This window comes from Pseudorasbora parva, chromosome 4, assembly GCF_024679245.1.
Source record: "Pseudorasbora parva isolate DD20220531a chromosome 4, ASM2467924v1, whole genome shotgun sequence".
Classification (NCBI taxonomy): Eukaryota; Metazoa; Chordata; class Actinopteri; order Cypriniformes; family Gobionidae; genus Pseudorasbora; species Pseudorasbora parva.
The window spans coordinates 2,887,102-2,903,336 of record NC_090175.1 but is presented as its reverse complement, the minus strand read 5'-3'; the positions used below and the strand labels follow the sequence as shown (position 1 = coordinate 2,903,336).

Sequence of the window (16,235 nt, the reverse complement as noted above, 5' to 3'; positions counted from 1 at the left end):
CGAGAGACGAAAGAGGTGTGTATCAACTCGTTTTAGTTAAGGGAATAACAGTTTAATATGAAAGTGGTGGAGTATCCCTTTACAAAGTCTTAAAGTCAGGATAGTGACAGATGCTTGGCTAGGTTTGATGGTTCTTCATCAGTTTTATAAGCAAAGTAATTACAAATTTCACTTGTCTCTAAATTCGTTTTGGGCATATTGAGTAAGATTCAACAGCTTTATCCATTTTGTTCGTCTATGTTGTCGGCACATTTGCCGGGTTCATGTCAGTTTGTGTAGCGCGCACTGCCATCTAGCAGTGAACTTCTGAACAGCAGCATATACCGAAATGTGCAAAATCATGATATCGTACCATTTGAAATAAAATATATACTGGTATTTTCCCAGTACCGGTATACCACACATCTAACCCATGTCAAAACACTGAAAGAAGCATGACATTATATGTTTCAAACAGAGATGGCGACAGAGAGGCTAAAGTTCCTCGCTTTAATAATAGTAATATTATTTTAAGCCTCCATGTCACAAGGTTTTGTTGAAATCATTTTCAGAGCCTCATTGTTGGACGTCTGTTATCCGGAACGAGTCTATTGGACAAACGATCACTGTCCGCTGTGAATATGATCATAAGTTTAAAACACACACTAAAGTCTTCTACAGACTGAACGGAGATCCTGTCCATGTGACGAACAGCTCAGGATCATCAGGATCATCACAATCATCTGAGGAGAAGTTCATTCTGTCTGACAGTCCTGAAGATCATTTTACTGTGACCATTAGAGACATTTCTGCAGAGGACGGTGGAGTTTATTTATGTGGAGTGGAGAGAGACAAATCAGATGATCGACCTTCAGGAAGATCAATTACTCACATTACCTTCATTAAAGAGATTCATCTGAATGTTTATAGTGAGTTTAGTTTCTTTTTTTAATTAAAGGATTCTTACAGATCTAAATAAGAAATGACTTTTAATAATGAAATAAATCTCGTTTTGCAGGTCAGATGACTTCTGTTCAGGCCTACTCCAGTAAATCAGTCTTCATCACCTGTACATTTCCACAAGAATTCAAAGGAAATGAGAAATTCATCCAGAAAGATTCAGGACAGAAGATCCTGGCTAATGGACAGAATCAATGGAAGGATCATAATAATGTGCAGATGTTTGATGATTCCAGTGAAGGACTTTTGAAGGTTTTTATCAGGGATTTAACCGCGGCTGATGAAGGAACGTACAGGTGTGGAGTGAATATCAATGACAAAGATCTGTTCACCGAGGTCAAACTGACAGTAAATCCAGGTAAAGTGAGGACGGAGGAGACTCCTGGACACCTAAAGGTGTGCGTGTGTGTGTATATAAATATATATTTGATATAACATGTTTTTTATTGTTTTTGTGAATAGGTGATCCTTTTCATCCATTAAGCAGCACATCTGCTATTATTGGTGAAAGTGTGAAACTCACCTGCAATTTCCAGGAGAAACACACTGAGACCTCCAGACACTTCTGCAAAGAGAACAAGAAGGAGAAGAAGATATGTGAAAGCATCAGTTCATCAGAGAAGAGCCGCTTTGAGTTTTCTGTCGGTTCAGCAGGAGTTTTTACAGTGAGCATCAGTGACGTGAGGCTGAGAGATGCTGGAGTTTACTGGTGTGGAGAAGAAACCAGACACACACATCTGACGTCTGTCTCTCTCACCAATCGACACAAACTCACTCCAACTAGTACGTACAGCGACCAAACATCAAATAACAGACACATGTATTACAGCTAGGGTGCTCAACCAGTTGATCGCGAGAGTAAATTGCACTCTGGTTGCCCTATCTTTCTAGCGTTCCCACGTCTCAGACATCAAATATATCAAATATAACCTTTATATACATAGTATTTCTTCAGTAAAGAAAACAGTCGTTATTTAAAAAAAAAAAAAAAAAAAAAAAACACCTAGGTAATTTACCCTTACAAGATCACTGATTACATTCAGCTCTGTGCTGCGTGTGTGCCGCCTGCCAGAGGAGGAGGCGGAGGTATGAGCTGTGAGGATTTGCTTGACAGTCCAATCGAGTAACACGATTTGAAGGGTTAGTTCACCCAAAAATGTAAATTGTGTAATTAATTCCTTCTGTGGTTGGACAGCCGTCAGACCTCCAGTTTCTCAGCATCCCACCACCACCCCTTCTCCTCACTTACTTAAATCAACTCCTATAAACATCAAAACAATTATAAAACTTGCAGTCTAGTTCTAGACTATCTCCATCCGGGGGGATACTCTGGGTTCGGGCAAAATTTCCAAGCCCGGAGTCCTCCCCAGACAGCACGCCAAATACGCATATTGTTTACTCTATTTAATTGATGTAAGTGTGAACTCGTGAAATAACGACTTATATAGTGATGGGCCGATTTCAAAATAAAGCTTTGAACAGTTATGAATCAGTGAATCATTTAAAAAATGTTACCACTTATTAATCATTTTTGAATGTATAGTCATGATTTGTAAATGATTAGTTATGATTTGTAACTAATTACTTATAAGTGACTTATAGCCTTACTGAATGTTATCGACAGCGACGAAATTAGGTGCTGAATTTGAAATTGCATATTAACACACTACTTACACTCTTTAATGGCAGGAAGAGCACGAGTAGTATGATAATAGGCTAATCTGAAATCAGCAGGGTAGATCTCAGCACAGTGACCTATTTAAAAGTAGATTTTTTTTTTTTATTACAGCTTTTATTACCCTGTATTACAGCATATAAACACTTTCCCTTTCTTTGACTCTTATTTCCTCCAGTGGTGGGACGTGAAGGAGGTTCATCCGAGATCAGATGCCCTTATGATGAGAAACATTCAACACAAGTAAAGCATCTTTGCAAAGGAAAGTGTTTCACTCCAGATGCCAAAAAGATCATTCAATCAGATGAAGCCCACCTTAATAAACCAAATATTTCAGTAAAGGATGAGCCTGAACTCAATCTCTTCACTGTGACCTTGAGTAACCTCAGAGCAGAGGATGCTGGGATATACTGGTGTGCAGTGACAGATGAGTTTAACCTTCCCATTGAGCTCATGATCATCAGGGAAGATGGTGAGGGAGTTTTCTGGGAACATCTCAGTGTTTCTGATCATTCTGTTCTCATATTTAATGTTCTTCTCTCCAGCGATCAGTCATGAAGCGTCTGTCGGAGGATCGGCGTCCATCAGCTGTAAGTCCGTCAGGAATCTCTCGAGTCTCCAGAGGTCGTTCTGCAGAGGAGATCAGCCGAATATCTGTGTCCGAGACGGAGTTTGTGTTTCATCGAGTAACAGAACAAATGGCCGATTCTCTCTGACTGACGAAACCTCAGCTGGAGTTTTCACTGTGAACATCAACAGTCTGACAGAAGAGGATTCTGGGAAATACTGGTGCGCTGAGGAGACTTCTGGGTCGTTCGTCTTCACTGAAGTTCATCTAAAAGTGATCAGAGGTAAAAGACTTCAGATTAACACAAATGTTTAATTCATGCAATGAAAGTCATTGGGGTCCAATGCTGTTCAGTGACCAATGTTAATAAAAAATATAGTCATACATGTTTGAACAACATGAGAGTGAAAGAAAATGCCCTTTAACCCTCTGAGCCCTGAGCTGTTTTTAGGCCCTGAAGCACTTTAAGAAACATCTGTAAAAATACTGCAGGAATTTTAGGTTTATGTCTGTAAACTTAACAGTTCTGGTATAAAATTACAGCACCTGTTTCAGTGTTCTTCAGCTTTTTTTCCTACAATGTGATCATTTTTGGGTGTCCTGTCTCTTTAAAGCTACACTGAAAAAGAAAAAAAACCTTGGATCAACTTAAAACAAATTGGAGTAATCAATCACACAAAATATTTGAAAATACAAAATTAACCTAAACTTACCTTTGTGCTGGCACATATTCAAACATGGCACACTTGAATATCATAGTTTACAAATATGCACAAGTGATTTTCTTTAATGATAAATTTGTCTGTATGTTTATCACAGAGTATCATAAAGCTTAAACTCTTTTAGAAATGACATCATAACTACTGAACTTTGCAACATTGAAAATGTTATTCAATGAATGGATTTAATTAATGGATATCCACGAAATGTTTCTTCAGTAGAAGAGTAAAGAGTAAGGGTGGAACGCCTACTGTGGGTCTGACTGGTTATGGAGAGAGAGAGAGCAAAGAGCCAAAAAGACAGTCCCTGAAAGAGAAAGCCAGAGAATAAGAGCCAGAGCAACAGTTGCATTCTTCTTTTATCTATCCCTTGACCACGTGGCTGAAACCCTGAGACATTCAAACTGCACTGTTAAACCTTACCAGGATTTTTATGAGTAAAATACTGCCAACACTGTTGCCAGCTAGTTACTGTAAAGAATCCGGTACAGTGATTAACCGGCAACAGTGCTGCCAGTATAGTACTGTGTCTATACCAATACAGTCACTAACTGGCAACAGTGTTGCCAGTTTTATACACTAAAACCACCATTACAGTTGATTACTGGCGGCAGTGGTTTCTGTTGATTACTGTACAGTAATAGCATACTGCATATACATTTAAATAATTTATAATGCAGTACTCATTGTGGTACTCTTAAACTTATGAAGCATTCTTTCATTACTTTCATTACTTTATTTTATTTTTTTAAATAGAAAGAACTTTTGAATCTTTACACAAATTGACTTTATTACCATGGCAGAATTACATATTAACACACTAAATATTAATAATTTGCTCCTTCATAACAATAATATCAACAAAACATGTAAACTTGGATACAACACCCAAATCTACATCTCAGCCACTAATGACCCTTTAGGTTATTTATGTTAACATGAATTAAATGATCTTCTTATATCCGTACAAGTAAAACATTAACAAAAATACTTTCAGTTAGTTGCATGTTTTTCACTCAAATTCAGTGAGCCACTACAAAAATGTATGTACATGTGGATTTATGTTTTGAATCTTTCTTCACAGATGACAGTTTTACGCCTCTTCCAGCTTTGGAAGCACACTTTGTCCACTCAGGATTAATCCTCACTAAAAACCTGTTGAGTGAATCAGACAACAACTATTTTAGAAATGGAGTAATTCAGAAATTAAACAACATACAAAATAATATATAAATTAAAATCAAATGCACAACTGTGGCAAACTCGTTATATTATTGCACATGCACCTTTCAATGAATTCTAATGTGGCACTGGCTGACTCTTGGTATTCAATGTTAAAAACATAGAAGACGCTGAAAAACACAGAGTGCCACAGAGAAATCTAACTGCTCATCAATGCAATGTGTGTCACTTTCCAATCAATGCTGATCATCCACTTAGATGAATTTAGAAGGCTCCTGAAATATGAAATCACCATAAAATTGCCAAAACACATTCATTATTTACCATATATTTCATACTTACCATGCATGATGAGCCTTGGTGTGACTAGTAGTGTCGTGTGCGCTAGGAGAAAGAACAGAGGATCCAATTGCGAATAAGATAAAATTTTATTCTCTCAAGACATCAGGAAATATATCAGGAAGTCACAAAGGCTGATAACAGCACAGTCCAAGGGAGGTTCGCTGGGCACTGAGATGTCCATGAAGCAGGGAGGCAATCGGGCAGGCACGGTCGGCTGGAACCGGAACCAGAGCAAAGCAATCCCAAACGAAGAACACGACACACAGGAACACCAGGACACACTGTAACGATCTGACACAAGACTAAGTGAGACACAGGAATATATGGACCCGGTAATGAGGTGCAGCAGATGAGTGATCGGTGATGAGTAATCAGTGACCACGCCTCCAACAACACCACACAACACAGACATAATGAGACGATGAATTCATGAACCGTGACAGTACCCCTCCCCCTAAGAGCGCCACCTTGTGCCCCCAGGAGGACTTACCTGATTGAAATCATCGATAAGGGAATGATCCAATATGTCCCTGGCAGGAACTCAACTTCTCTCCTCCGGACCGTAACCTTCCCAGTCCACAAAGTACTGAAATCCACATCCCCTCCAATCTAGAGTCTAGAATGCAGTTAACCGAATACGTAGGTTCCCCATCTACAAAGTGTGGTGGGGGGAACCGGGACCGGCGGATTTATGCGGGACTGAAAAACAGGTTTAGTTTTGGAGACATGAAAGGCGGGATGAATCCTCCTGTACGCTGGAGGTAGTTTCACCGGGACTGTCACCGGGCTAATGATTTTAGTGACAGGAAACGGGCCAATGAATTTCGGAGCGAGCTTGTTACTTACGGAACGCAAAGGAATGTTCTTAGTAGAAAGCCACACTTTTTGACCCACGACGTAAACGGGAGGCTTAGACCGGTGTCGATCGGCTTGGGCCTTGGTGCAACTACCTACATGGAGCAGAGTCTCACGGGCTCTATTCAATGTGTAACGACACGTCTGGACGAAGGCGTGGGCAGACAGGACCGCGACTTCAGATTCCTGACTGGGAAAGATAGGTGGCTGGTACCCTAAACTACAATTGAATGGAGAGAGGCCCGTGGCCGACACTGGTAACGAGTTGAGCACACTCAACCCAAGAAATCAGTTGGCTCCAAGAGGAAGGGTTCTTGGCAGCAATACATCATAACACTCTCTCAAGATCCTGATTGACTCGTTCAGTTTGACCATTGCTCTGTGGATGGAAACCCGAAGACAGACTAACTGTCGCCCCCAGTAATTTACAAAATTCACGCCAAAATTTGGATACAAATTGGGGCCCCCTGTCGGAAACCACATCACGGAAGGCCATGTAAGCAAAAGACGTGGTCTATGACAGCCACCGCTGTCTCCTTGGTGGAGGGTAATTTAGGCAAGGGAATAAAGTGAACCATTTTCGAGAACCAGTCCACAATGGTCAAAACGACCGTCTTGCCCAGGGAGGGTGGGAGGGCGATCACGAAATCTAGTGTGAAATGGGACGAGGGTCTCGAAGGAACAGACAGCGGTTGGAGTAACCCATCTGGGGAACGATTGGAAGTCTTACCCATGGTGCAAACTGAACAAACCAATACAAATTCCCGGATGTCACGAGCCATACTAGGCCACCCGAACCATTGCTCTACCAGAAATGTTGTTCTATTTACTCCTGGATGGCAAGCTACATTGGAGCTATGATCCTATCGAATTACGGCGTACAGAACTCCCTCAGGCACAAATAAACGATTCGGTGGGCCACCGGGTGGAGGCGTTACCCCTTCTAAGGCCAATTTGACCTTCGTTTCGACCTCCCATGTGAGTGCCGAGACGATGAGTCTCTCCGGAAAAATGCACTCGGGAGTAGACGGGCGTTCGGAGCTGTCAAAAACGCGAGATAACGCATCGAGTTTGATGTTTTTAGAACCCGGCTGGTACGATAGAGTAAATTCAAAACGTCCTAAAAAAAAGAGCCCACCGAGCCTGCCTAGAGGTGTGTCATTTGGCAGATCTGATGTTGATCATTCTTATGGTCAGTCCAAATGATAAAAGGAACCCCCGCTCCCTCTAATCAATGATGCCATTCCTCCAATGCAAGCGTAACTGCCAACAGTTCCCTGTTACCAATGCTGGCGATAAACGGTGAGACAAAAATGCGCAAGGTGAGACAAAAATGCGCATCTTGTCATCCGAGGGAGAGCGCTGGGAAAAAACCGCTCCTACACCCACCTCTGAAGTGTCCACCTCCACCACAAACTGACGTGATGGATTAGGGGCGATGAGAATGGGAGCCGAAACAAAGCGGTTCTTGAGGTTGGAAAATGCAGTTTCGAGTGCACCAGACCACCTGAACGTCACTTTGGGGGAGGTCAACGCTGTCAGAGGCATGGCTAGTTGGTTGAAGTTACGAATAAAACATCAATAAAAATTGGCGAACCCCAGAAACCTCTGCAGGGCCTTGTGGGAATCTGGGGTTGGCCAATCTATCACAGCCTTAACCTTGTCGGGATCCATGCGCATCCCTCGGACGAGACGATGTGTCCTAGGAACGGAACAGACTGTGCATGGAAAGCGCATTTCTCCGCCTTGACAAAAAGCCCATTCACTACCAACCCCTGGAGCACTAGTTGAACGTGCTGGACATGTTCCTGGAGAGACAACGAAAATATCAAAATGTCATCCAGGTAGACATAAATGAACTGATCTACCATGTCTCCCACCACGTCATTGACTAGTGCTTGGAAAACTGCTGGGGAGTTGGACAGCCCGAAAGGCATGACCAAGTATTCAAAGTGCCCCCAGTGAACGGTCCATAAAATTACCCTCCGCTTCTGAGTCAATGAAGACTTGGCACTTATGTGACCGGTCTGCCCATTGCACTCCTCCCGGCAAGAGAGTTGCGGACGAGGATCTCCTCAATGATGCTCCGCCCAACAGTAGCCTCCTCCATACTACCGGGTTAGATCTCTTTAACTGGCAGTCACTGAGGAAATGCCCCGCCGCACCACAGTACATACACCGTTCTTTGGCTCTACAGCGTTCTCTCTCCTGCCGGGAAAGCCGAGCTCGACTCACCTGCTTGGGCTCGGGATCGCTGGATGGACTGTCCTTCTCCAGGTACTCGAAGGGCTCGAGAGATTCTCTGACAAGGGTACGCCGGTCAAAACAGAGCCTGCGTGTCAGGAAATTGCTTATCCTGTTGCGCCCTCTATAGGCCAGCGACTAGTCGACGTCAAGCTTAAAGCGTCATGGCAGAGCATTAAGGTCGACTAGTTGATGCAACCCCTAGTAAGCAACGCATCTACGGTTGTATTTTGTAATACAAAATAATATTACCCTTTGTCACTATTTCGGTTTTTATGGTACTTGGAGTTTCCTATTGTTACTGTACTAGCATCTTGCGTTATCTAGACAATACGGTCTCTCTAAGAAACTTTAAGTTTAATCAGAAATTGATTAACAGTCAATAAGTGGATAAATTACTTACTGCTTGCAGGAATATAGTTGTCACTTTCTTCATTTTAAGACGCTGAGCGAAGCTTGCTTGAAATGGACCGAACAAATGAATGATCTTGAATTAAAATGTTGTGGTAAGCTATCCGATTATAAACATCAACCATGACTGTTGACATTGTTTATCTGTGGGAAGGGTAATAAAGTCCTCACGTCTCCTGCACAGCCTGGAATATGACGTGTGTCCATGAGAGCAGCCGTTTTTGCTATCCTCACGTGAAGCTTGTTTAGCTGCAGTCCCGATGATTCGGCTCCGTCAGTTCCGCCTGACAATGAACATGTTTGGACAGATGCAAATGTTGGGGGATGTACATATAAGTGATCCCCAGAGATTGTGTCACGGTTGGGTTTATGTTGAAAATCAATTATTTTCTGTGGTGTTTTTCATCCACACGATTTACATAAGAAATCGGAGGAAATGGTGTTTGAGACTTGCTGTATGTGATGACCTGTACTGAACTCTTGTTATTTCACTATGGCAAGGTTAATTCCATTTTTCATTCTAGGGCACCTTTAAGTACCACCTCAAGATGCAATCTAATCCTGTTTACATTAAATAAGCCTGCTCCCGAGCAGGTTTAAGATAATGGACCTGTTGCTATGAAGGCAAGTCCAGAATGAGTTTCGAAGAAACAAACAATCCGAGATCATGCAAAATCGTCAAAAATCAAAAGCAGCTAACTGAGTTGGCGACATACGAAGAACAGGCCCCAGTAAATTACCAGTTAATATTACAGTTATTTCCCTACATGGGCGCTGAAAGTAATGTACTGTAGTTTATTATTAGTGCAGCATAACCTCACCTCATATTACAGTAAAATGCCTTTCAATGATGTTAAAGCTAAATACTTGCGATTTTACAGTTATTTACCCAGAAATCTACAGCAAGGTTTAACAGTGTGACCAATCAGACCGAACTTCCGCCACTGTACTACAGGTTCGGCACACAATTGGCCCACAGGCCTTCAACATCTCATTGTCTTTAGGAATCCCGAATGGCCCCACTGATAAGAGAGAGGGGGTGGAAACGGTAAAACAAATGTTTTTATTCAATTTCAAATATCAAATATCTTTGATTATTTTTAATTCTTTCAAAAGAAACAAAGAAGCAGATAAAAACTAGCCTAGAGACTATCTATCCGAGAGAGAATAGCGCAGCAAATCTCAGAATCAATCCATGAATCATGCATCAGTTTATTGTCTCAGCCCTAGTAAATATACCCTCTGTAAATAATCAGTGCTCTATGATTTTTTTATTTTCAGAAACAGCATTACCCAACATTAAAAGTGAAACAACATTGGATAAAGAAAAGTCTGTAAGCTCCAACAGATCTGGAAAGATCCAAAAGATCCGTTGCATAGTTTAAGTTGAGAGATCTTATGACATTAAGACGACTGTCAGATGTACAGCATTTGTAGCGCTTGGACATGATCCTTTAGTCTCACCTCTTTCTCTGTGACAGAATTTGTTCCTCTAATTGGTTTAACCAATACAACAATTTTATGTTTTCAGAAATGGCATCACCCGACACTGAAAGAGAAACATCCCAGGATGAAGAAAATTCTGGTAAGATCCAAAAGATCCGTTGCTCAGTTTAAGTTGAGAGAGATTGTATGACGATTGTAGATGATATCTTAAGGCTGTTAAATACTCCACGAGAACAGAGAAAAATGTTCTCGGGCCCAGGGCTGCGAGAACAAAAACTGCTGAGAGAAAATTCTCGTGGTGCCCCCCTCAGCACTTGGTGCCCTATGCGCAGTGCGTGGTGGGAGCGGCGGCACTGTGAGCGCTTGTACATGATCTCTTAGTCTCTTAGACCTCTTTCTCAGTGACAGAATTTATTCCTCTAATTTGTTTAACCAATACAACAATTTTGTGTTTTCAGAAATGGCATCACCCGACACTGAAAGAGAAACATCCCAGGATGAAGAAAATTCTGGTAAGATCCAAAAGATCCGTTGCTCAGTTTAAGTTGAGAGATCTTATAACATTAAGACGACTGTCAGATGTACAGCATGTGTAGCGCTTGTACATGATCTCTTAGTCTCACCTCTTTCTCTGTGACAGAATTTGTTCCTCTAATTGGTTTAACCAATACAACAATTTTGTGTTTTCAGAAATGGCATCACCCGACACTGAAAGAGAAACATCCCAGGATGAAGAAAAGTCTGGTACGATCCAACAAATCTGTTGCTCAGTTTGAGTTGAGAGAGATCGTATGACATTAAGATGAGTGTCAGATGTACAGCATGTGTATGAGTGCTTGTAGATGATGTCTTAAGGCTGTTACATACTCCACAAGAAGTGAGATAAAAGTTCTCACTCCCAGAGCTGTGAGAACAAAAATTACGTCATTTTGTTCACGCAGCTCTTGTTTGGGAGTTCTCGCAACTAATTCTCAGGAAACTTTTTTCTGGCAGGTGTCCGAGAACTGTTGTGTGATTGGTTGGAAATTTAAAGTGGGCGGAGTTAATGCGGTGAAACTGAGTTGTTTGGCACCTGCCTTTCTCGTGAAGTATGGAATGTACTGACCAGAACAAACTTTGTTCTTGTTCTTGCCACCTCAAGAAAACGAACAGATTTATTTGTTCTTGCAGAATATGACCCAAGCTTTAGTATCACCTCTTTCTCTGTGACAATCCCTTTGTATGGTTTCTTGACAGATTTTGTTTATTTAATTAGTTTAACCAATAAAACTATTTTGTATTTTCAGAAACAACGTCACCCGACACTGAAAAAGAAACATCCCAGGATAAAGTAAATTCTGGTAAGATCCAAAAGATCCGTGTAGCGCTTGTACATGATCTCTTAGTCTCACCTCTTTCTCTGTGACAGAATGTATTCCTCTAATTGGTTTAACCAATACAACAATTTTGTGTTTTCAGAAATGGCATCACCCGAAACTGAAAGAGAAACATCCCAGGATGAAGAAAATTCTGGTAAGATCCAAAAGATCCGTTGCTCAGTTTAAGTTGAGAGATCTTATGACATTAAGACGACTGTCAGATGTACAGCATGTGTAGCGCTTGGACATGATCTCTTAGTCTCACCTCTTTCTCTGTTACAGAATGTATTCCTCTAATTGGTTTAACCAATACAACAATTTTGTGTTTTCAGAAATGGCATCACCCGAAACTGAAAGAGAAACATCCCAGGATGAAGAAAATTCTGGTAAGATCCAAAAGATCCGTTGCTCAGTTTAAGTTGAGAGATCTTATGACATTAAGACGACTGTCAGATGTACAGCATGTGTAGCGCTTGGACATGATCTCTTAGTCTCACCTCTTTCTCTGTGACAGAATGTATTCCTCTAATTGGTTTAACCAATACAACAATTTTGTGTTTTCAGAAATGGCATCACCCGAAACTGAAAGAGAAACATCCCAGGATGAAGAAAATTCTGGTAAGATCTGAAAGATCCGTTGCTCAGTTTAAGTTGAGAGATCTTATGACATTAAGACAACTGTCAGATGTACAGCATGTGTAGCGCTTGGACATGATCTCTTAGTCTCACCTCTTTCTCTGTGACAGAATGTATTCCTCTAATTGGTTTAACCAATACAACAATTTTGTGTTTTCAGAAATGGCATCACCCGAAACTGAAAGAGAAACATCCCAGGATGAAGAAAAGTCTGGTAAGATCCAAAAGATCCGTTGCTCAGTTTAAGTTGAGAGATCTTATGACATTAAGACGACTGTCAGATGTACAGCATGTGTAGTGCTTGGACATGATCTCTTAGTCTCACCTCTTTCTCAGTGACAGAATTTATTACTCTAATTGGTTTAACCAATACAACAATTTTTTATTTTCAGAAACAACGTCACCCGACACTGAAAAAGAAACATCCCAGGATGAAGAAAAGTCTGGTAAGATACAACAAATCTGTTGCTCAGTTTGAGTTGAGAGAGATCGTATGACATTAAGATGAGTGTCAGATGTACAGCATGTGTATGAGTGCTTGTAGATGATGTCTTAAGGCTGTTACATACTCCACAAGAAGTGAGAAAAAAGTTTTTGCTCCCAAGACTGTAAGAACAAAAAATATGTAATTTTGTTCTCGTAGCCCTGGTTTGGGAGTTCTCGCAACTTATTCTCGGGCACATCGTCTGAGTAGAACTTTTTTCTGGTGGGTGTCCGAGAACTATGGTGTGATTGGTCGGAAATTTAAAGTGGGCGGGGTTAATGCTTTGATAGGCAGTTGTTCGGCACCTGCTTGTACATTATATCTTAATCTCACCTTATACTCTGTAACTGTCACGGTTCATGGATTCCCTGTCTCACTCTTGGGTGCGTGTTGAATGTAGGTGAGGGCGGAGCCTGGGATTGGCTCATCACGCACCTGTGGCTGATCACCTGCACCAGCTGCAACTCATCACCTTCACCCTATTTAGTCTCTCTGTTTCTCTCTTGTCTTTGTCAGAGCGTTGTTGGATGTTTCCCCTTGTGTCTCCGTGTTGGTTGTCGTTTCCCCCTTCCGTGAAACGCTGGATCCCTTCCCGGATTACCTGTACCGACCTCCCGAGTCACAGCTGCTCACAGCCTGCCCGTGTCGCCAACAGAGCCTCTCTCACTGCTCTGTCTTATCCGGACTTCTTCAGTGTTCTGAGTTTTGACTTCTGTGACACTATCCGTCAAATAAACTATTACTTGCTTTTAAATCCTGCCTCTGTGAATCCGTTACAGAACGCTCTGACCAACCATGGATTCAGCGAGTATCAACGCCCTACTGACCAGCAGCAACGAGAGACTGGACCAGCAGGAGGCGAACTTAACTGCCACAGGACAGGCAGTACACACCTTGGTGGCACGGGTGGCCGAGCTGACCCAACAGATGCAACAACTCGTCGGTCCCACTGTGCCCGACCCACCGCCGATTCCCCACACACCATCTGCATCACGGCAACCGGAACCACGTCTGCCTACCCCCGAGAGTTATGCCGGTGAGAGCAATTATTGCAGAGCCTTCCTTACCAAGTGTTCCTTGTTTTTCGCTCTTCAACCGCAGACTTTCAACACGGGAAGATCCAAGGTGGCATTCGTCCTCACCCTGCTCTCCGGACGAGCCGCACTTTGGGGAACGGCGGTGTGGGAGAACCAACATCCTTGCTGCTCCTCGTTCCAGACGCTGGCGGCAGAGATGAGAAGGGTGTTTGACCGAGCGGTGACCGGAAGAGAAGCGGCACGTCAACTCGCAGAGCTCCGCCAAGGTAACCGCTCGGTCTCGGATTATTCCATCGAGTTCCGCACCCTGGCCGCCGAGTGCAAGTGGAACGAGGAGGCACAGTGGGACATGTTCCTGCATGGGCTGGCTGACCGCATCCAGAAGGAGATATTCGCCATCGACCTTCCGGAGAAGATTGACGGTCTCATTGACCTTGCTTTGAGGGTGGACGCTCGTCTGAGTCGGCTGAGGTCCAGGATGGAGCCTCAGCATGGGAGTGTCGAATGCCCTCAGGCCAGCGCAACGGATGCGGTCAGCTACACCTTCGACCCGGAGCCCATGCAGGTGGGTCGAGCTCGGCTCTCCCGGGAGGAGAAGGCAAGACGGAGATCCCGTGGTCTTTGCCTGTACTGCGGCGGGAACGGACACCTGCTAGACTCCTGCCCGGTAAAAGACCACGCCCGGCGGTAAAAGGAAGGCTACTGTCGGGCGGGATCTCCGTGGAAAAGACCTCATCCTCCACTCTCCTCCCGGTGAGATTGCTGTGGGCAGCTCAGGATTTTTCCAGCCTCGCCCTCCTCGACTCGGGAGCGGAAGGTAACTTCATTGACTCTGCCCTTGCTCACAAACTTAACATACCCACCATTGCACTCAAGAACACCATTTCTGTCAACGCACTCAACGGACAAGTTCTCCCTGACATTTCATTCACCACTGAACCACTTACACTGATCACTTCCGGCAACCACACAGAACGCATTTCATTTTTCATCCTGGACTCCCCTTTGGCTCCCGTTGTCCTCGGTCACCCTTGGCTGGAGTTACACAATCCAAGGGTTGACTGGGGACAAAACTCTGTGTCTGCGTGGAGTGATAGATGTTATGAGTCTTGTTTGGTGTCTGCTTGTTCGTCTGTTTCTCGTTCTGTTTTTCAGAGTGAGACGGTGAATCTGTCTAACGTGCCTCCGGAGTACCTCGACCTGAAGGAAGTGTTCAGTAAGTCCCGAGCTGCTTCTCTCCCTCCGCATCGTCCCTATGACTGTGCTATAGATTTACTCCCAGGTAAGTCTCCGCCTAAGGGCAAACTATACTCTCTTTCTATTCCAGAGAGGGAGGCCATGGAGAAATATATTTCTGATTCTCTAGCCTCCAAATTCATCCGCCCTTCCTCTTCTCCAGCGGGGGCGGGGTTCTTCTTCGTGGGGAAGAAGGATGGTTCTCTGCGACCTTGCATTGATTACCGAGGGCTGAATAACATCACGGTAAAGAATACCTATCCTTTGCCGTTGATGTCTTCAGCTTTCGAGAGGTTACAGGGAGCATCCGTCTTCACGAAGTTGGACTTACGTAACGCTTATCATTTGGTTCGCATCAGGGAGGGGGATGAATGGAAAACCGCATTTAATACCCCCAGGAGGCATTTTGAATACTTGGTCATGCCTTTCGGCCTTTCCAACTCCCCAGCGGTTTTCCAGGCACTCGTCAATGATGTGTTGAGAGACATGGTCGACCAATTCATATATGTCTACCTGGATGACATTTTGATTTTTTCTTCGTCTCTCCAGGAACATGTTCGACACGTCAGACGAGTGCTTCAGAGGTTGCTAGAGAATGGGCTTTTTGTCAAGGCGGAGAAATGCGCTTTTCATGCACAGTCTGTTCCTTTTTTAGGGTACATCGTGTCATCGGAGGGAATGCGCATGGATCCCGACAAGGTTAAGGCTGTGATGGATTGGCCAAGTCCAGATTCCCGTAAGGCCCTACAGAGGTTTCTGGGGTTCGCCAATTTCTATCGGCGTTTTATTCGCAATTTCAGCCAACTAGCCGCACCTCTGACTGCCTTGACCTCTCCCCGAATGACGTTCAGGTGGTCCGATACAGCCGAGGCTGTATTCGCCAAACTGAAAAGCCGCTTTGTTTCGGCTCCCATCTTAGTCGCCCCTGATCCCACACGTCAGTTCGTGGTAGACAGGGCCGGCGTTTGCTATAGGCGAGCTAGGCGGTTGCCTAGGGCGACAATTGTGTTAGGGGCGCGAGCGCGCTCTAGTGCCGCCCATTACTTCCCATTAAGCATAGAATCGGAACAAGCGAAATACAACATAATGTTCATTAAACATGA

General features: G+C 43.5%; 1 protein-coding gene across 2 annotated transcripts in view; it reads left to right on the top strand.

The window, feature by feature from the left end:
* Positions 1-16,235, top strand: part of LOC137072667 (polymeric immunoglobulin receptor-like) — a 63,217-nt gene that overhangs the window by 32,469 nt on the left and 14,513 nt on the right. Inside the window, exons 6-11 of one of the 2 annotated variants that reach the window (XM_067440572.1) lie at positions 3,160-3,465; positions 10,467-10,520; positions 11,668-11,721; positions 11,840-11,893; positions 12,072-12,125; positions 12,768-12,821. In XM_067440572.1, coding sequence (XP_067296673.1) covers positions 3,160-3,465; positions 10,467-10,520; positions 11,668-11,721; positions 11,840-11,893; positions 12,072-12,125; positions 12,768-12,821 — 576 coding nt within the window. The remainder of the gene's footprint in view (positions 1-3,159; positions 3,466-10,466; positions 10,521-11,667; positions 11,722-11,839; positions 11,894-12,071; positions 12,126-12,767; positions 12,822-16,235) is intronic. The other variant, XM_067440573.1, reaches the window with a different exon arrangement.